Raw genomic sequence first — 21,762 nt, 5'->3', positions numbered from 1 at the left:
ATTTGTGTAATTAGACATCGTGTGTTAAGTGGATGATAGCCGGAACGAACGTTTTGTCGAGGCAAATCGGAAATATGCCGAATGGCGTTGCACGAATGTCTCGAATTGAAACACATGGACAAAATCAAGGCCACACTGATTTGAATAATTAATTTGTCTGTGGAGATAATTACAAAACAAAAACAAGAGATTACAATATATTAATTACGAAATGACGACACAGCTTTTGTAGGAAGTCAATTTTTAAAACGTTTTTTTAAAACACTAATTATGAGATTTGCTTGCACTTGTTAATTGATTTTCATCGCTTTGTTTATAAAAAAAGAATAAATGGTATTTTCTTTATACAATTAAATATTAATGATAATTATACAAAATTGAAGATTTTGACCAAGACCTAAGAAATTTGTCGCCACTCTTCATAAGAAAATACATAGCCCATTTTGCTCTTTGGTTAAGGTGGCTCTGATTTTATCTATATACAGTGGAAATATGAACCAGTTAAAAATTGTAGTCACGAATAGGATTTTGAAGTTTTGTACTTAGACTTAGATAATATTGAATATTTTTATGGAATTTTCTTATACTTTGGAACCTCGCTTAACGAGTTTAATCCGGTTAATTTCCGGATTTTTACTCGTATTTATAGCATAATATGTGTTAACAAGTTTTAAAAATAATGTAGGGGTGCGCAATTCGGGACTTCTCTTCTCATCGTCACTCGTTATGCGAAATGTTGCTCTTTAAGCAAGTCATTTTCCTTACAATTAATTTTGTTCGTTAAGCGAGGTTCCACTGTAATTGAATACCGAAACAGTTAAGTTGATCACAATATTTGTGGTTTTTCTTGAATAAAAAAAGACATATTTTAAATAAACAATGTATATTTTTATGTGTCTTTGTTATTGCGGTTTAATTTATCACTGTATATTTTTATTAATTTTTTTTTAAAGGAAATGATAAATTTTATTTAATTTAGAAACTTTCCTTTTGTTTATAACAAATTCATTTCTTTCTTTTGACTCAAAACAATTGAAGATTCTCATATTAGTCATACTGAAAAACCTATGACTTCTAGGATTTTTCAAACGTTTTTCTGTTTAATGACAATTTCGTTTTAGCAGATTGTTAAGAGATTTTTTCTGTTTTTCATATAATCATTTTATTATGTTTTTAAAAGTTTAATTTACTTTAATTTAATTAAATTTAGGATTTATTACTGCTTTTGATTGTATTCAATTATTATCCAAGATTGTGTTGCAAATATTTCTTCTTACTGATAGAAAATATTATAATTTTCTTAGAAATTTCGTTGCTCAATTTTAACATTATTATTTAAATAGAATTTCTGTTTCGTTTTATCAGTTTCTTAGAAAACTGTCATTTATTTGTTCATACAACAATTATTAAATTTTCTAATTATTCAAAGGAAACGATAAATTAGTTTGTATTTCATTCCGAAACTTTGTTTGATTTGATAATTTTAAATTAATTTATGTTTTTTCTGAAACAGTAAAAAATAACCTACATTTGCATTTTTCGTGCTGAAAAATAGAAAATTTTGACATATTTGTTTTAATGGAAAGTTCAGATTATTATATCTTTGTTCAAACTATAATAATTACGCAAAGATTTATAATATAAGAATTAATAACTATTATTTAATACAATTAAGTTGCAAATAATTAAAAATAGAATGCCGTGATAGAAAATGACAGTGTGATTGTGACATTAAAATGACATTGGAATTATTTAAAAAAAAAAAATTCTAATTGCTTTCTGTATAAGCAATTAGTATATTTGCTTCGAAGCAGTTTACTTACTGAGCGTTATCTTCGTCGCTAGGAATAATCAATCGTGTTATGGAGTTTCCTGGAACTAATGTGCATTGATAATATGGAAATAATGAACACTTTGATTCATTGCAGAGGAGTTCTTGTTTTTTTTTTATAAATGCGTTAAACCAGTAGTATTTAAACTTTCGATATTCGAATACAGTGGAATCTCACTTAACGAGTTTAATCCGTTTCTAAATTTCCGGATTTTTACTCGTATAGTGAAATACATATTCAAAAATACACATAATATGTGTACACAAGTTTTAAAAATGATGTAGAAGACGCGCAATCCGGGATTTCTCTTCTCATCGTCACTCGTTTTGCGAAACGTCGCTCGTTAAGCGAGTCATTTTTCTTACAACTTGTAAACTTCGTTTTCATAGGTAAAAAATACGGGTCTATATCGCAAGCCGACAAATCTCGACGTTCGAAATCCCGACTGTATCGAAATCCCGACCTTTGAAATCCCGACTATATCAAAATGTCGACAATCATAATCCCGACTGTATCAGAATCTCGACAACCATAATCCCGACTATACCAAAATCCCGACTATATCGACTATTTAAAAGTCACTACGCTCCGGAATAATTTAAAAATGTTATTGTAGATATTTTCGATATAATCGGGATTTTGATACAGTCGGGATTATGGTTGTCGAGATTTTGATATAGTCGGGATTATGGTTGTCGGGATTTCGATACAGTCGGGATTTTGATATAATATCCCAAAATCCCGACTGTATCGATACAGTCGGCATTTCAAACGTCGAGATTTCAATAGACGGTCTTTCGGTTGTCGGGCTTGCCATAGTATTTTTTCGGTTGCAAACATACTATGGCAAGAATAAAAGAATTAAAGAAAATGAAAAGTTTTATTAAATAAACAGTTAACTTACATACAAAAAAATATTTTTTTTTTAAATATAAATCTAAACTTTATTCATTTAACAATTGACTATATAGAGTTATTGCTTTTAACACAGATTACATAAAAATATCACTTCTTCTTAAATCAGAATCATTATCACAAAAAAAACGTTTTCAATCTTCAGTTGTTAACATTTTTTTGACAAAAACTTCTTCAATTCCGTCTTCAATTTCTAATTCTTTCACTAAAAAAAACAACATCTTTTGCATTCAATAAATTTCTATTGAAACATTCAGTTTCTTGGATGTTATTTTTGTCTTCTAGTATATTTTTGGATCAAATTTTGTGAGATGTTCAATGCCGACTTTGTTATATCGAAGCTTCGTTATCAGAGCATTTCCTCTTTGACCGAACTATGATTGTATTTATATTGTGGGTAGACTGCATTCTATGATTGATAGTTGATTTTTTACATTCATAAAAATTATAATTACGTATAAAAATAAATTTTGCTATTTTAATCTGTCATTTCGTACATTTCATCTTCTTGATTATTATAATCATTAATTTAAGTATTGTTTTTTTTATTACTATATATCTCCTTGTAACAAGTTAGAGCTTTTATAATTTTGTTCGTAAGTCCGGGAGTTCGTAAGTCGGAGGAAAACCTGTATATAGAATGAAATGTAATAAGAAAATTTCTTATTTTTGTCAGTACGCTTATTATAAAATTCGAGTCTAAATTCCATTGCTTATTTATATCATTTTTTTTAATATAGAAGCAGACATACATCAAGCGAAACATCATCCTGTTATTTTCATGACCCATATCTACATGTGCTCTTATAATCTATTTTGAATATTGTAAAAAAGGAATGATGTAACAGTTTCTGCTTACGATTCGAGCACTCTAAATTCAACATTGAAAAAAAAAACAAAAACAAATAGCGGTACAAGTCATGCAGATTATACGCAAGTTTACAACAAACAAATAAGGAGACATTACGATAAAAAATACATATAGAGCAGCGTTTCTCAACCTATCTGTTTGTCACTAGGCGATTCAAGTACTCATATCTTAAAATTAAAAAAAAAACTAACAGCTTTGACACAAGATGTCATTTTGCGATTCATTAACAAAAAGCTACCCAAGATTGTGTATGTTCATATCAAAACTTGAGGATTCATAAATGGATTGGTTAATTTCAATCTGAAGGCAATCATTCAGAATATTTCGCATTGCTATTACCTTTTTAGCGTGTTCCCCTATTTCGTAATAATCGATCAACATTCATACGGGATATACGTTTTAGTTTTGCAAGTTGCATACTAATTGAAAAAAATAATTGAATTCGTTTGATTCAACATTTGCAATGTTACTTGATTCAAAATAATATTACAGAAAACAAAAGCTGTATTTGAAAAACCTGAATCTTTTAAGACTGAAAATATTAATATTAAATATATTTCTTATAATACGATTGAAACCACATGAATTGAGACTGTACAAATTCCATAGAAGCAAATAATTTTTTTTTTTTGAAATGTGTCATTTCATGACAGTGAGGATCGATAGTGAAAATAATTATTTACTATCAAATGATTCACTGAAATGAAGCAAAACAATAATAAAGACTGATTTCATTTTCATTGTGATTTAGAGTGAATGGAATTCAGCGAGCGAGAAATTGTACTAATTATTTTGATTAAGCGTTCGTGCTAATGAAAATAGAATATTTTAATATATCGATTGCTTTAAGCAAAAGTTCATTCTGCTCTTGTATACTTAAAAGAACATACAAACTGTGTTGTTAACAATTAATTGTCGCATTCTTTAATCAAAGATTTTTGTGTGTTGTCGTTGTAAAAGCATCGAGTTTTATTTCATTTTTAGTTTAGTATAAAGTGACCCTAATGTCAGTCGACAGTGTTGTTTGCATTGTGTTAATCGATTTTCTCAAAATGCAGCATGTAAGTTTTTTCTCTTTGTAAATGTGTTTTCTTTATGTAGAAAAATAATACATATTTGTTAAGTAAAGTGTTGAATTTTTCTTGATTTCTTTTGGTTTTAATACTGAGTAAAATTTATAATGTTGATATTTTTAACGAATTTAAAGCAAAACTTTGACATATAAAACATATTTATTTTGTTTAATTTGCAACTTGTCTATTAGAGCAGCGTTTCTCAACATATGGGTCATGATCTAAATTTGTGTCGCGTTAATTTCTGATTGGTCGCAAAATGACAGCTGTCACCTTGTGTCCAAGCGAGGAATTGGTGAAATACTCTTAGCAATTGAATTGCAGAACAACTGCAAACAAATATGTTGCGTTATGAAATGTCAGCTGTCATCTTGTGTCAAAGTGATATACAGGTCATTGGGTCGCAGTGTGTTTATAGTTACACATGTTGGGACGCGCAAAAAGGCTGAGAAACGCTGTATTAGAGTACCTTTTTTTATTTGTACGTAGTAAAGATGTACAAGCTGTCAATTATTAAATTTGATAGATATAAATGTTAACTTTTGAATGCAAAAAGTGTAAAGTTTTTTGTGACTTAAGTAGAGTAATTATCTTATGTTTATTTAATTGAATTAATTTTTTCTCACAAAATTTTGGGGAACATTTTATAGTTTAGTGTATCTTATCAATGCGAATTTCTTGTGATGGTAATGTGTTAATGTGTTAATCTGTAAGTTCTGTATTATCTGGAGTTACGTGATATTGTGCTTGTCGCAAATGGCAAAAACGATTTGCTTCTTGGTACAATATTTATTTCGGATAGTGGAACGAAATGCTTTTCGTAAACCGATTAAATACCGGAGTCCATTTAAGGAGCCACAAGCGTGCGTACTTAAGGCTGCTGGTGTTTGTGTCAATTAACCACAATTAGCCGGGAACTTAAATGGAATGACTAATATAAACATCGGTATTGTTCCCCGATGTGCCCGCAGTTCATGTCAAGTCATGAGGAGAGCAAATATACATAATAAAACTACAGTCATCTTATCATTTGAGGAGCGCACAGAGACCAGTGCAGACCAGGCGGCCGTGGCAGCGCGGAGACCCCGATAATTGATAAGACGCGAAATGTGAAATGTGCATTAACATCAAGTGAGTCGAGGAAAAAAAAAGAAGAGAAGAGAGAAAAACAACGTCGGTCTTCATAGAGAGAGAGAGAGTGAGAGAGAGAAATCAACGAAGCCAGGAAGTAGTGGTCTGTTATCGTCGTCGTCCTCGTCGTAGTCGTCGAATAAAAACATATTATATAAAATATAAGCATTAGGATTCAGTGAATGAAATTATAATTTCGCCTAGCCATGATCGTGTCGAGCGTTTACCATTGGTTGGATCAAATTAGATTTTCGATTGAATCGTATGAACAGGTTGTGAACGTGGATGAGGTACTGCCAAGGCGGTGCAACTACAAAGTGATAAACCATCCAAGTAGGCGCGAAGGTAAGTGATAGTGGGACACCTTTGTGCGCGTACTTTGTTTTTTTTTTATTTCCTTTTCCATTTACGGCGTCGACGTCTGATTCGATTAGATTAGTAACTCGATTTCCACTTGAAATTTGTCAGTTTGAGCGCTCCCTCGATGGACTGAAAACAAGTATTAGCGTCAATCCCTTTTTGTTTACATAAATTCAAAAAATCAAATTTCAAATGATCAACACACCTACCAGAAGTTATCACTGTAAGTTTGTCAAGTTCGGAGATGATAAAGCACAGTAAAAATATTAACATTAAATTCGTTTTAAACGCGGTTTTTGCTGTTGTTGTTGCCCTATCTAAATTATTTCTAGAGATCAGTCGAGTTTTGCGATTCGATAAACTCGACTCGCGCTTGTTAAATATCAGGAAAACTAGTTGAGGCGAAGCAAAATAAAAGGTAACAAATTCGCATTCATTCAAATATAGAAGAAATAGCAACCTTCGTCAAATACCAACTTTCTACTTGCCTTTAATATTCAGTCGGCCAATATCGAGTGTAGCTTGTGCAGTTTCCGCGGTACCACAAACAAAATATCACTTGCTTTCGTTTCGCTCGGTGCGAATGCATTCTGTGTGTCTCCGAATAGTTGTTCAGTTGAAGCGTGTGGTTAATTGATTTATTTTTTTTCTTTCGATTTTAGAATTGTATTCCGCGAACAGTTTGCGGTGTAAATCGTTGGAGGTGCAACCAGTCAGCGATATAAATCGATTGATCGAAGAGACGAACGCGGAATGCGTCAACATTGAAGAAAAGGAGGAGAAGGAGGAAGAAGTTGTTGTTGTTGTTTTGGAAGATGAGAAGAAGTCTCCAAGAGTATTAGAGAGGGCGAACACCGTGCCGACGTTCTATCTGAGCAAGAATGATATGATCCAAAGAAGCGGCGGTTCCCTGCGTGATTTGGACGAAAGGAATTCAACGTTGAATATTCATAGGAGCGAGGATATGATTACAATGGGTAGCACCGCATACGAAGATAGTGTCATCGGAGACTCGGTGGAAGAAGAAGGCAAGGTGACGAGTGACGACGAATTCGAGGACGTTTTCGATAATAGTGTTTTCGACGAGAATCACTATGATCAGATGTTCAAGAGGCAGATGATTCGATTGCCGCGCGTAAAGTACAATCGCAAGTTGCTGCTGACCAAGAACCTCGGCAAGTCATTGGATTCCGTCGTGCCGAACGACAAGAAGGATGTACTTTTGAGGGAGAAACGTTATTCGCTCGGCTATTACAGCGAGCACAGGAAAGCTCTGAACGACGATTGCATACGATCCTACGAAGTGTTCACCGATCTGCAGACCATCGACGAACATCATTCGCAAGAAACTAAAAGCAAAGAGAATTTTGCTGGCAAAATTTTCGGCAGGTTCAAAAAGAGTTTCGCCAAATCCAGCGACAATTTAACTGTGGACACAGAGAAGGGACTTATGGGAACGATAAAGAAGAAATGGGGAAGCGCGAGGAGAGTTCAGGAAGATGATTCCTCGGTTTGGTACTGCGATACCAAGCAGCAGGATGATAACAACTTTCTGCAAGTTAAGCACGGCGAAGTCCGACCGGTTTCTACGACCTTCGAGGAAACCGTCGAGGAAATACCGAAGATCCCGACCAAGTATAGCGTCGACATTTCCAATGACGTAATTTACTGGTCGATGCAAACCAGATATGACTGTTGCGATGAAGAGGAAAGCCCGATGGAGGTTTGATCAGACATATTTAAAGAAAGAAAAGAGCAAACAAACAAACAAACAATGCAATAATGTACAAAAAGAAACGCAAATTCAATTTGTATTACTCATTATATTTACATCGATAAGGCTATCTCCGCATCGTGCGGTTTGACGATAAAGCACAAAACACAATTCACACATTTAGTTTATATCTAAATCCAATACATTAAATTTTATTTATAATCAAAAGTTAAAGATAAACGAAAACATGTTTCTTTTCGCTCAATTTTTGGTATTCTTCACTCAACATTTAACTAATCGTAACAATTTCAATTTTCTTCTTTTTCAGAGTTACCAGTTGCCGAGTAACTCACTGAAATCGGATAGAATCAGACAGACCACAACCATCAATCAGTAAGCGTTAATAATTTTAAAATTGTTAATTGTATTTATTATTTATTTATAGAGAATATGTCGTCACGAGGAAATATATGAATATCTATAAAATGACGATTTTGGGAAAACCACAGAAAATAAACAAAGACGATGTTGTGGAAATCTCCGACGGATTCGTCCGTTTGCTTCATTCTAATGGACAGCAGAAGGTTCTTGCTCGTGATGTAGCTAAAAATAATATTTATATGTATATTTTTTTTGTGCAGAATTTGCTCAAAGGATTCTATGTGGTTCATGAGGATAAAGCGGATGGTCGAAAGGAGATTATATTGACGAGCAGCGATAACAAGGAGGTGAGGCTGTTTCAGAAATCGACTGGTAAATTGGCGGAGAAGAAGCTGACGTTGCTGCAGAAGTTCTTGGGCCGCCGGATGACCAAAGACGAGTTGGAGTTGAAGGGGATTTACCAGAACGAAACGATATTCGGAAACACCCTCGTCAAACTGTACGAGACGTCGCAGAGGCCGGTGCCGGAGTTTATCATCAGGATCATCGATCTGATAGAGATGCCGAAGAACATCGTCAGCGATGGTATTTATAGGACGTCCGGCAACTTAGCGACCATCCAGAAGATTCGGATAAAAGTCGATTATAACAACATACAGATCTTGAACGAGTACAAGGAAGACGCCGAAGTGTTGGCCGGTGCTCTGAAGCTGTTCTTCCGAGAACTGAAGGAGAGCATCATTTCGGAAGCTCATTACTTTAAGTTTAAGGATATTTTAAGTAAGCATCGTGTCGCATTATGTGCGGATCTTAATGTGTCGTCCTGTTACAGATACCAATGAATCTGACGAGGACAAGTACAAAGCGACGGCAGAAGTAATCAACACGATGCACGTGGCCCACAAGGAGACGCTGCGTGTGCTCATGGAGCATCTTCTGAAGGTGTCCGACCATAGACACACGAACAACATGAGCCTCGAAAGCATTTCGATATGCTGGGGCCAATCGATCATCTGCTTCAGCGACCATTCCAACAACAACTCCGAAATGGTTCAGGCGGCCACCGACAAAAATAAAGTCGTTCTGCTGGTGTTGAACACCTTCAAGGATTCGTGTGCGTCAGATGTCGTGCATTCTGTGAGTCTTAGGCACCAAAGAAATATTATTGTATAGTGAGATATATTTATGTTTTTATTTATTTTATAATTGTCGACTTCCTCAACCCTTTTTCCCTCATCTGTATTTCATTCTTTGTCTGGGCGAAACATGTTGTTGTACCATTGTGCTTATGGGTTTCTTTGTACTTTATCAGTCTACACTATCTATATCCTATAATCGTAGAATAGTTGATCATATCATCAGCATAAGCAGATATCATATTTAAAAAAAAAACAACTAGTATATAGTGCATCATATTACAGTAGAATAATTGTACATTAAACGCATGTTAATTATTTGAATGTTCCATTTTTACTTATTTTTGTATTTTCTTCTTCTTTTAAATAGAGATTTTTTTGTGTTATAACTTCAATGAAAGACGTTCAAGGATCGTACTAATGTTTGCTTGTATTTAAATTAATTTACAAAGTATATGAAACATGTAAGTATGTGGGATATCTATATAAAGTTGATCAAACGACTAATCTAATTAACTTTTGATTAACCTCCACCAAATGCACAGCAAAACAAACAATTAACGGAAAATATAATAACCCAATCGTATAATTTAGATATTAGTCATATCCTTTATCGTAATGCGCATTACTCATCCACGTACAAATATAAGAAAACCATAATAAGGAATGTATACAACCATATTATCGGGGCAATGTTTTAAGTTTTTTCAAGCTACTATCATTATAAATATGTGTTATAAATCTGTTATTCTTTAGGAATCGACGACCAGCTTCCAATCTATCCAAAGTTTACATCACTTCGATATTAGCAGACATCATTCAAGTAAATATTAACCATCGAAATCTAATGAATTACTTAACTTTTATACACTATTACAGTGCTTTCCAAGACTGTCAGTTCACCGTGTTTGTACACCGCAGATGTGATGACCGAAGTGTATCAAATTATTGAAGGCAAAAATAATATTGAAGGCGTTTACGAGACGAAAGGAAATAAGAAAAAGGTGGACAAGATTTTGAAGAAGGCCACAAAGGAAGGCTCGAAGACGCTGAGGCTTCTTCTGTATGGAACCAACACCACCGTACACGATTTGGCAGATTTCGCGAAAATCTTCGTTCGGAAAGAGAAAAATGCAAATCTACACGTCGATTTCTTAGAACGTCTGAGTAAGTCTGAGTCTCTAAAAATTATCAATCGAATACTTCAATTGAAATTACGAAATTAACATTATTTTACTCCTTTGCAGATGAAGAGGATTTCGATAAAAACGAAATATATGAATACATCAATCGACAGACTTGCTCCAAGACGTTAACTCAACTCTTCGTACATTTGAATAAAGTCTTGGAGAAATCGAACGACCGAACCACCGCCCTCTACAACGTTACCAAAAATTGGCTGTGGGTGTTGTGCGAAACCTCAGCCTGTGCGACGAATTTCGATAAGTTACGATTCGCTATGGAAACGTTGATAGATGCCTACGCTGATCAAAGTAAATGTATTTGAGTTACCATGACAATATTTAATCTAGTCGAAGGACAGCTATTATTAATTCCTTTAATACATATAAGTGATTCACTATTATCGTATGTTACCATAGTAATTTTAGATGTAATTATGAGAAAAATAATTGATATTCAGTGATATATATATATTTTACTATTAGCAGACTTAGACTATGAGTTAAGAGTTAAGTTTTATATACAGAGTTAATACTCATTGTATGAACAGTTGCAGTTTAAAAAATGTTTTCTACTTTTTACTAGGAATATTTCCTTTACAAAACTAATTGAAATGGTATTATTTATGTTATGTTCATATTTTTTTTATTACTATTATTGTTTAGTTAAAGTATACAATTTATTTTATTTGTTAAACTAATTGAAAATAAACGTACAAAAAATAATTATTCATATATAAACATTCTTAATTTAAGAGCAAATGCCAATTAAAAATTTACAAAAAAAATCTTTTAGAAATGAGCTATAGAAATACTTAAGTGGATATTGTGCACAAATGATGGCCAGAAGTTGTGCTAGAAGAAGGAAATAACACTCAAGAGATTACTTCGAAATAATCCAGATGGCTCAATTAAGGAAGTTTATACATTTCTCGCATTAAAAGGTTTTTTTTCAGTGAATTATATAATTAAATAAAAGAGAATAAACTTTACAAAATAGATTTTCTTTTAAAACTAGTTTTTAACTTTTTGGAAACTGAGTAGTTTGATATTCGCTGTCAAAAGCGAAACCTCTATATAGTGGCATGTTTTAGTAACTTAAGTAGCTAAGATTTGATGACAGCGCCACCACAGTAGTAATTCAAAATGAAGATGCTGTAATTCATGAGATTAGATTTATTTTAGAAAAAGTATATATCTTACAAATATTACAATACATAGTTCCAGTCACCTTTTTTATATATGTATATATGTAAAAAGTCTTTGATTAATCTATTTGCAAATTCTGGAAGAGAGTCTTATTCTGCTCCTCCAAAGCTTGCGCCGTCTGATTTGATCCGCTCAGCAAGCTCCACCAGGAAGCCTTCTTAACCCTGCGCGATTCGTCCACGCGAAATGTCTCCGAATCGAGCAACCACTGCTTGTATTTAGTCATCAAGGATAGAGTGTGGCCGTCCAGTTCTGTGGTGCTGGGAGCTTCACCGCCGTAATCCTTTGGCATTATTTCCACTGGAAATCCTTCTGGCACATTCCCTAATAATCACAGATTGGAATTGTCTCTTAATAGCGTAGATTATTTATTACCTTTGTGGAATTTAACGATACTAATGAGCTCTGATCTAATTAACGGTATGACGATCCTCATTATGTGGTTGATGTAGTTGGCTGTGTTCAAGACATGGACCGCTTTCAGTCTGGCTGGGTGAGCTTCCTGAAATTAACGATTTCAGTGCAATTTTAGTATTAAATTGTGTTATTTAGATGTTACCTGAATGTAGACCATGAATGCTTTAAGGGCTGGTAAGCTGACCCTTGCTATATGTCCCAGAGCTAAGCCTTTCATATCAAACAGAACAACGTATCTGCAAGATACACGATCAAATGAATAAAGAATCAATGGAGAATAATTCATCATCATCACCCTTCCGCGAGTCCATCCTCAGAAAGGATGCAATCGTTGAACATGCAGAAGCCTTTAACAGCATCAGCGAAGACCAGTTTCGTGTAGTCGGTGTCTTTAACGCTGTACATCAAAACCTTGTAACCTTCGGGCGTATCCTTTGGTAACCGGATTATGTGCCTATGAAAAAGCGGGAAAACAAAAACCACATTAGTGGGTGTCAAATTTTGTGAAGTGTCACACGAGCAACAGAGATGTTAACATGAGTTTCAAGTATCTAACAAAATTCCCAGTGAATTCACAAGTAAGTTTTCATCAGCGAAGCTTCCGCCGCTTCTGCGCTTGAATTCCAGTGAATTTGATAACATTTATGTTTCTTTAGCTGTCCGACTTCCATCTTCCCTCTTCTATATCATGCCTCGTTGGTCTGAGCCGCCCAGTCTCCCACTCAAAGCCACGGAACATCTCTCTGCTTAACGGTTCAGATGTGTCACGGTCATTCGATGTTCTGCAGAGACACCAGAGTCCAATAAATCCTAACAGGAGTTACGCGCTTTTCGCTAAGAATAAGCAGGAAAAACCGAAAGCCAATAATAATATTAATAAGAAATGTCCGGTGCCGATGAAATGCGATGTTGTTCAAGACAAAAACGGTAATATGTCGTATATCTGCGCTCCCTACGACTTCAATAAGAATAAGAAGGATTGCAAGCCCACACCTGAATGCTCCTCGCAGACCTCTGCAGAATGTAAAATGAGTTGCGCGAAGATGGGTCTGCACTGCTGTTGTATCATCAAGTACAAACCGGAGGATCTGATTAAAATCCATCGATCCGGAAAAGCCATCAAAGCGCAGGGTACCATTTGTTGGGACGATCCGGAATGCCCGAAAGTAGATGAATGCAAGAAGAAGGAAAAACCGAAACCGATAAAATGCGATAAACCTATGCCGCCACCTCAGATCGCCCCCGAGCCGACGTGCGAAGGTTTCATCTTGGATCCTGACGCTTGCGACTCGAAGAAAGCTACGAACAAGGCTTCAACTCCAGTACGGAAATCTTCGAAACAAAAAGCGTTTGCCAGACTTTTCTCCAGAGATGCGAGTGCAGACCGCAATAAAGGTAAAAATGTACGATCCGACAAATGTAAGATTAAGGTTCCCAAGAAGAAAGTTGAAACTACGAAACTGAAAAGTTCTAAAACCAGTTTGCTGCCGAAAAAATCTAAGAGTGCAATTAAACCTGCACCAACTCCAACTCTGAAGTCGAAAAGTTCCAAAACTGTTTTACCTTCGAAATCAAAAGAATCCGATTTGCTGTCGAAGATGAAGTTTTTGCTACCTATCAAGGAGACGAAAGTTTGGAAAGATGATATCAATTCTGCGTGCAGTCCAAAAAAATTGGATAAGCGTCCAAATGTCGAGATGAAAAAGGGAGCTACACATGGTGGATCCCCAAAGAAAGCCGATAAAGTTGGTGCACCCAAGACGGAAAAGATTATTAGCAGTGATTGCGATATAAGGCAGTTCCAATTTGATACTTCCGTAAAGAGCGCGACCCCGGCTGACACCGAAAGCGGATGTATCGAGGTGAATGTTCCGCTAATCAAGGAATATCTTACGAAGGTGAAAAAGAATGTATGCCCAAAAGTCTGCAAGTCGGTGTTGGATCAGAAATGGTCGGAGTTGGGACTGACCAAGGAGAATCTTGCGAAATCTTTAGCACCTAAGCCATCAACAGTGACCAAAGGTAAAGACGATAAACCGACGGTAAAGGCAAAATCGTCGGCTGCACTCACAAATGTTAAAGAAGTTAAACCGGTTAAATTGGAGCCGAGTAAGTTGAGTGTGAAGCCTGCAGAGAATGTAGTTTACACTAAGGAAGGGGTTAATCTTAAACCGAAAGAGGCCCCGGCGAAGAGCAACTCTTGGGGGAGCTTGTTGAAATCATTACCGACACCAAAGGAAACTCCAAAAGAAGTGCCTAAATCGAAACCGGCAGCTGTTAAGGAGGTTGCAGCCAAAACTACAGCAGCTGCAGCTAAACCGACGGCGGCTGCAGTCAAAACGACGGCGGTTGCAGCCAAAACGGCGGCGGCTGCAACGACTGTACCAAAAAAAGAAGTTGACCCTAAAACTGATTTGGAAAAGTTCTGCGATCAAATTAATTCTGTTCAGAACAAAGTCGATTCTTGCAAGGATACTGTTGTAGACGTGGACTGTCTTATTGACGATAAAACTGAATCGTGTTCTGCAAGGTGCAAGTCAAGATATAATATGGAAGAAAAAGCAGATTGTTGTCCAACTAAAGCGGACAGTTGCGAAAATGCAGAAACTGTATGCAAGGATGATTGCGAAGAAAGCAAAGATTGTTGTGAAGATAAAAAGGATACATGTAAAGATAAAACAGATACGTGTGAAGACCAATGTGAGAATAAACTGGATGCATGTGAAAATAAAAAGGAGATGTGTGAAGAAAAAGTAAATTGTTGTGAGGATAAAAAGGATGTTTGTAAGGATCCTTGCGATACCAAAGATAAGTGCAATAAAGGAAAGGATGAAAAGAGTGCAGACAAATGCAAGGAATCTTCAAAGTGTTCCTCCAATGAAATGAAATGCAAAGATTCTGATAATGAATCCAAGAAAGGACCGCCCAAAAGCGGTGGTTGCTCTTCTGGAGGTGAATCCTCCGGATACATTTGTCCTCCGTCATCGAATCAACCGTCGCAACTTTTATTCAAAGCCTGCAATCTAGAGGCCTCGAAATTGAACAGAAGGTTTCAAGTTGAAGCACTTTTAATTCCTCACTCTTTGGAAGTGTACTCAGTATTGAAAAACTCTGTCTTACCAAGGCAAATCGTACCTCGATCTAAATCAATTACAGATAATGTACGGAGGTATTCCAGAAAGAGCGATTCCGTCGAACAATTCCTTCCTCAGATGGAACGCGTTTCAATTCAATTCCCCGAGAAAACATCCACTCCCTTCTACTACAGAATAATGCAAAGTCTCAAAGAATTCTTCGGATTTAACACTGAACCTAAACTGGATTTGAGTTTTGTTGAAAGGCCGGTGTCGGCACCAGCACAGAAAAGCTTCGAAGAGAACATGTCTTCCTCTATTATGTTGTGCAAGAAATGCTGCGAACTTCCGAAGGAAGATCCACCCGAAGAGAAGAAGGAACCCGATCCATGTAATCGTTGCGAGAAGTACGATAAACCAAAGAAGAAGAAAAAGAAATCGGAATGTTGCGAGACATCTACCGGAGTTGACACGTGGTTAGAGTCGAGAATGTCAACGAAGAAGTCCACAGAGAACTCCAGGTGCGGTTGCTACGAGCTGTGCTGGGATCCGCAGAAGGGAAAGTGCGGAATGGAGGAATGCCCCAGATGCAGGAGGTACGCCGTGTACGAGGATCCTGTAGCTAAAGCGAAGCCTACGAAATGTGCGGTAATCACAAAGACGCCGCCGAAAATGGCTCCGAGGAACTGCTGCAAGCCTCGAAAGATAAACAGACCTAAGCCCTGTGCATACATCAAGCAGTTGGAAGGTAATGAAATACATTTAGAGAAAATTCATTGAATTCTGATATGATAATATTAAATATTCAGAGGGAACTTGCCAGGAGAAGAAGAAGAAACAACCGGAACTTGACAAATGTAAGTTGTTTCTTGGAAAGAAATTGTGTAATTAATTACGCTATCATTTCTTTTAGCACCCTGCGGAGGACCATGTCTTAAGAGCAGGTGCAATATTTCAACTAAAAAAGGTTCGTTGTTAATATTATAATTTGTTATATTTCGAAAAGTAATTTATGATTTCTTTATTTTATAGTTCCTTGTGATCCCAAGAAACCGTTTTGTCAAGAAAGTAATTATTTTCACGTTTATGTCCCAATATCGAATTTCATTTATATTTTATTTATTTTCTTAGAGCCTCCTCCGACACTTATGAAAACTGGCGCGGTGGAAGACAATAAACCTACTTGCAAATCGACGGTCAAGGTCAGTTCGGCTAGACCTTTTAAGTCAATTCGGGAATGCGGACCGCCCAGACCCGTCGAGATTCCCACAGAAGAACCTATCAGAAGTATGATGATATTTGATTAAAGTATTGGCATTGATTCATTCTGCTTTATTTTTATCAGAAGCCAAAGGTTGTCAGCGCTCGAATCAGTGTCAAGATTCCGGGGAGGAAAGTCTGTGCGGATCTCCAAGTAACCTTCCGTTCCCTAGATTGGATGGAAAACTGCCACAACCATCTGATAAATGCAATAAGGGTTTTCTGGATGAATGCAAGTGCTTCTGCGAAACGGTCATGAACGTCTTCGCTCCGCCGGTTAATCCGAAGCATTCACCGACGGAATACTATACGACAGGAAAAGTGGTACAAGAGAAGAAGGCTGAGGTTCAGACGGGCAAGGTTGTATCGTGTAAGCAATCCGTCTGCAGGCCAAACGTCGAGAATAAAATACACTACTTGGAGCCGGCGCCGGTGCAAATTGCTAAACCGCTGAAGCCGGAACGGTACATAGGTCGACCGTGTAAGAAAGATACGCAGATTCTACGTGGTCGCATCACCAAAGAACCTGTGAGAAGAAATTACTTGGAGAATTTAAAGACGCAAAAGAAGCCTTTAGGCAGGACATTCCCCAACGACTATGAGAAGGCCTTCGAAACGAAGTATCAATGCAAGCGGGTACCTGCATTCGGCGATAAGTGCGGCACCAAGCACAAGAAGAAGAAGGGGTCTGGATACCTGAGGCCTCTGGAGAAGAAACCCGCGGATACGAGAAATGCGGTTTGCGGTTGTGCAAGGCCGATCGCTTGCAAGAAGAAACGCAATTAGGAACATTTTCGATAGGTATTAGACTCGTGTGTTCATTTCAATAAATATTTATATCTATTATTTGAGTGTGATTTTTTTGCTTACGCAATTTCTGTGCAAGTTTTGATTTTGTTTGAATCGACATCGCGATTGCCGAATATAGATGCGGTGTTTGTGCGCAATGTGAAGTACGTCTCGATGGCCTGTTTCGTTCGATCCTGATTGTAGTAGCATGCGTGCAAGAACAGGTAGATGTATTCATCGGAGATGGTGGGTAAATGTGCTTGAGTGATGATCCTGTAACAGAAAACACGTTTGTCAAATACACATATTTATTGAACAAAGATATAACTTGTAACTTGACTTGTACTAATATAGCTTGCCTAGACATAATGTTGACAGATGTCAAGTAAAATATGTTTAGATACTTTACTTCTTGTCAACATTGACAAACTGTCAAATAAAACTTTGAGACTTTGATTAACAAAACAAAACTATTGCCATAATCATCAATTACCTAGCTAATTATAATGTTATCACATATATAAATATTCAACAGTTAATTTTATTAATTGATTTTATAATAGAAATCCATAAAGTCGATAGTCTCAATTAAACTCAAGGAAAAAAGAAGAAGAACTTTGATGACGTACATCGTAAACATAATTTTATGCTGGAATTCAAAATTCCCTACTTAATTCAATAAAATTGCGTAATCCTAGACTGAGATTTGAACGTGAACTTGAGCCACATTTGCCACAAAGCCGCGGCGAATTAGTGAAACAAAAATAATTAAGATTTCGTTACACCTGTATCAAGAAAATCGATTGGTCTTGTGAAACTGATGTTAAAAAGTAGGTCATGCATTTTTCTTCCCTTGAAATCATTTGAAAAATATATAAATATTTCAAACTTTCCATATCCTTGATGACAATAATAATTGTTTTTTTTTGTCACCCGTTTGTTTGTTAATTGCTTGTGGAAACTGCAGGTAATTGCGGAAACACGTGCTAATTAATTGGCGACCGATAATTTCCGTACAAAGAATTGATGATGATTTTCTGTCGTTTCATGATTTCCTCGCACGTCAATTAATGAAGAGAGCAGAAATCACAGCCACCGTCAAAAGAAGAGGACAACAGCATCTTGGTAATAGGTTATTATTAATGGATGTCGTATACGTCGAGAAAGTTAAGTGGCTCGAATTACTCAGATTTTTCTTGCAACAATTTATTATCGAATCAATTACGAATGAAATTGTGTTTCGTTTGAACTAATCAAACGGTCACAACATGAGTGCAAGTGTAATTACTGATCAATAATTTCGTTGTTATATTTCGAACGTTTCCATAGCAACATTATATATTTATTGTTGGGTTAGGTAGATTTAATTATGTAATTAATATTACGACTTTGAAAGATAATTAAGTATAAAGTTTTCCATGTAAAACAACAATTAAAATTGTAAATTAATTCTTTCTTTTGCTGCGAACACTTATTTTAATTGCAATTAAAATAGCATTAAAATCAATATTTTTGTTATTATTGCTATATTTCAAATGTTTCCTTGGCAACATTGTATATTTACTTTAATTAATAAAGCATTATATAAATTTAATTATTACAATTAATAACACGATTTTAAAAGATAGTTAAGTGAAAATTTCCAATGTAAAACACATGCATCCAATTATAATTAATTCTTTCTTCTTATTACGAAGACTTATTTTAATTGCAATTAGTATTTTATACTTTCTCAACAATAATTCTGAATAGTTATTATAAATAAAGAAAATTCTATGGTATCAAGAAAGTGCTTTCTGTTTTTGTTTTCTTTAATTAATTGTGTAAACAAGAATAATCATTTCTATAGATTAGTTTAATTAATTAAAATTATTAAAAAGAATACAGAAATGGTAAATAACTTTATCGTAATTGGTAAATGCTAATAATAAAATAAATCAATATATATATAACTGTTTCACTTTGGAGAAATTTCTAATTGCAAATTTCCCTGTTTATTCATAAATAATAAAAAGGAACAGAAATCATATAGACACGGATAGTATTGTAATTCACTCTATAATAAATAATTCTGCTTTCTCCATGGAAACGCTTAATTTACGGTAAATCCAAAAAAATACCGGTAAAGTTATTTTTACAAATTATTTTTTAAAGAAAATTATTGGAGCACAACTATTGAAAATCATTATTGATGTTTACATTTAATGATATTTTTATACGTTTTAGGTATTATTTTATAATTGGAAAGCGAATTTTACTGTGTTATTTAAATTAATTTGTTTTCTTTTTCAATTATTTTATGTATATTTTTTTGACAAATGTCATTTTAATTATTTATGTATCCTTTTCATGAATATCAAAGCAACTTGGTGTCATCAATATCGACTTTACTTTGCTTACATATTTAAAATAACTTCAAAAAATGTTATTTCTTCATTTTAATTTCATGAAAATCATTAATTTTGAAAAATTAAGCATAATTTTTTTAATGACGGTTTGAGTATTTTCAGTAATTTGTTTTTTTTTCAATTATTTTATGTAATTTTGTGACAGATGTCATTTTAATTATTTATGTATCGTTTTCATGAATATCAAAGTAACTTGGTTTCATCAATATTGACTTTATAAAAATTAAATATTTCGCTTTCAAATAACTTAAAAAAATGTTATTTTCTTCATTTTAATTTCATGAACATCAAAGTTAGTTGCTGTTATAAATCTCAATTTTGAAAAATTAAGAATATTTAATGATGCTTTGAGTATTTTCAGTAATTTGTTTTTTTTTTCAATTATTTTATGTAATTTTGTGACAGATGTCATTTTAATTATTTGTGTATCGTTTTCATGAACATCAAAGCAACTTGGTTTTATCAATATCGACTTTACTTTGCTTTCATATTTCAAATAACTTAAAAAAATGTTGTTTCTTCATTTTAGTTTCATGAACATCAAAGTTAGTTAGTGTTATAAATGTCAATTTTGAAAAATTAAGTATATTTTTTTAATGACGTTTTCAGTATATTTATTAGTTGTGTATCGTTTTCATGATTATCAAAGTTACTTGATGCCATCAATATTAGAAAAAAACTCTTTATTTTCAAGCTAAACATTGTATGTTTGTCTTCATATGATGTAAAGTATACTATAAGAAAGTGTACTTGCACTTATTCTAGATTGAATTGTATAATTGTTAATGACAAATCCTTAGTGATTTTATTAGAAAATGTTGGTAACAGTAAACGATTCACAGAAGTTTGTAGTTAACCTGTGATATATTCATCGAAATGCAAATGAAGTGTGAAATTTCTAATTTTAGCGAAAAGTGGCAAAGGTCTTTCGCACTAAAACATTTTTTTTTATAAAACATACATAAACTTAAGTTTTATCTTATAAACTTAAAGTTGTACTACATTCTCAATTTTCTCTTGACATTAACTTTAAATTCACTGATACTAATATTAAAATGAAATTGAAGTACGCTCAATTTACATTTGTTTGAGAGAACAAATGTAGACTTTAATAAACTTTAGATAAATTTGAAAGCGTTGAGGACATACCATGATCGAATCTTTTGCAAATCCTTCTTTTTGCCTGCAGGATAATTCTTCAGGCCATCCAAGAACGGGTGACTCGTCGAGCACATGTCTTCAGTTGTATTTAAGCGTTCGATGATTTAGAAAGTTCTACGAAATCGTGAAGATCAGAGAGACAATGCGACCACTCGCGACGATGGCTTTTGGGTACTCTCGGTACGTTCGCCGCGAATCAAATAATCTCGACACAGAAGAGATCCCAGCTACATTTGGAAAGCGAAAGTAGGAGGTAGGAGGCAAATACGTAAGCTGTATGTACTACTACTTACTACCTGCTTCAAGAGCCATGGACACAGTTCACGCTACGCTTTCCTTAATTATTATATTTTTGTTTTGGATAAAAAAAATTGCGGAAATTTCAATTTATCCAGTAATAATCGCAACGGTGAAAAGTTGTCCAACAGGAAATTATTCAAATTGTATTTGGGAAATTCATTAAAAGTCGAAGCAACATTAAGAGCGACGAAAACATCATAATTTATTACAAACGAAATGTTTGTTTGTTCATCTTCTCGCTTCTTCTTGTTCAGTTTTGCTATTGGCACATGTTTCTTTTTGTTTGTACATCACATTTAGATGGTGGACGGTTTCACCGAGAGCAGCAGTTGTTTTCCAGACGTTAACCATTCCATATTGTTAACGAAATTCTACATTAAAGAGAAGAAAAAAAAACTAAGAACAGTGCACACGATTTGATGGTTCGTATATTAAACATAATTGCGATTTCTCGACGTAATTTCTCTTCTGCTTTTATTCCTGCATTGCGTTCATGAAATCAACTTTTTTATTTTTAATTGAATCAATAGAGACGACATACTTCATGAAC

At 34.7% G+C, this 21,762-nt stretch overlaps 3 protein-coding genes across 4 annotated transcripts; 2 read left to right on the top strand and 1 right to left on the bottom strand.

Moving 5' to 3' along the window:
- Window positions 1-5,465: 5,465 nt before the first annotated feature.
- On the top strand, window positions 5,466-11,298 carry LOC108563173. 2 transcript variants are annotated; one of them, XM_017921777.1, is made up of 9 exons: window positions 5,471-6,167; window positions 6,845-7,905; window positions 8,225-8,289; window positions 8,342-8,480; window positions 8,538-9,057; window positions 9,110-9,414; window positions 10,170-10,236; window positions 10,293-10,580; window positions 10,661-11,298. In XM_017921777.1, exons 1-9 carry the CDS (start codon window positions 6,029-6,031, stop codon window positions 10,918-10,920), a joined length of 2,844 nt encoding a protein of 947 aa, XP_017777266.1. In that variant the 5' UTR covers window positions 5,471-6,028; the 3' UTR covers window positions 10,921-11,298. The 2 variants fall into 2 exon arrangements, with proteins under 2 accessions (XP_017777267.1, XP_017777266.1); XM_017921778.1 differs by lacking the exons at window positions 10,293-10,580; window positions 10,661-11,298 and having other exon boundaries at window positions 5,466-6,167; window positions 9,110-9,449.
- Window positions 11,299-11,668: 370 nt separating this feature from the next.
- LOC108563174 (alpha-tocopherol transfer protein-like) lies at window positions 11,669-21,098 on the bottom strand. Its single transcript, XM_017921779.1, has 6 exons — window positions 20,901-21,098; window positions 17,425-17,616; window positions 12,516-12,674; window positions 12,363-12,456; window positions 12,179-12,305; window positions 11,669-12,127 (listed from the first exon to the last, which is right to left on the bottom strand). The coding sequence occupies exons 1-6, from the start codon at window positions 20,984-20,986 to the stop codon at window positions 11,862-11,864; spliced, it is 924 nt and encodes a 307-aa protein (XP_017777268.1). The 5' UTR covers window positions 20,987-21,098; the 3' UTR covers window positions 11,669-11,861.
- Window positions 16,441-17,400, top strand: LOC108563175. Its single transcript, XM_017921780.1, has 2 exons — window positions 16,441-16,581; window positions 16,640-17,400. Exons 1-2 carry the CDS (start codon window positions 16,443-16,445, stop codon window positions 17,338-17,340), a joined length of 840 nt encoding a protein of 279 aa, XP_017777269.1. The 5' UTR covers window positions 16,441-16,442; the 3' UTR covers window positions 17,341-17,400.
- Window positions 21,099-21,762: the final 664 nt, after the last annotated feature.

This window comes from Nicrophorus vespilloides, unplaced genomic scaffold (genome assembly GCF_001412225.1).
Source record: "Nicrophorus vespilloides isolate i.1.1-1 unplaced genomic scaffold, Nicve_v1.0, whole genome shotgun sequence".
Classification (NCBI taxonomy): domain Eukaryota; kingdom Metazoa; phylum Arthropoda; class Insecta; order Coleoptera; family Silphidae; genus Nicrophorus; species Nicrophorus vespilloides.
This window is presented reverse-complemented; position numbering and strand designations above follow the sequence as displayed.

Coding starts and splice junctions, on each gene's coding strand:
- LOC108563173 (XM_017921777.1), top strand. CDS start 6,029: ATGATCGTGTCGAGCGTTTACCATTGGTTGGATCAAATTAGATTTTCG. Junction 7,906..8,224: donor AAGAGGAAAGCCCGATGGAG/GTTTGATCAGAC, acceptor CTTCTTTTTCAG/AGTTACCAGTTGCCGAGTAA. Junction 10,581..10,660: donor CGATTTCTTAGAACGTCTGA/GTAAGTCTGAGT, acceptor ACTCCTTTGCAG/ATGAAGAGGATTTCGATAAA.
- LOC108563174 (XM_017921779.1), bottom strand. CDS start 20,986: ATGTGCTCGACGAGTCACCCGTTCTTGGATGGCCTGAAGAATTATCCT. Junction 17,617..20,900: donor TTGCAAAAGATTCGATCATG/GTATGTCCTCAA, acceptor TTTCTGTTACAG/GATCATCACTCAAGCACATT. Junction 12,675..17,424: donor AAAACTTGCACAGAAATTGC/GTAAGCAAAAAA, acceptor GCTTTTTCATAG/GCACATAATCCGGTTACCAA.
- LOC108563175 (XM_017921780.1), top strand. CDS start 16,443: ATGAAAACTGGCGCGGTGGAAGACAATAAACCTACTTGCAAATCGACG. Junction 16,582..16,639: donor CACAGAAGAACCTATCAGAA/GTATGATGATAT, acceptor TATTTTTATCAG/AAGCCAAAGGTTGTCAGCGC.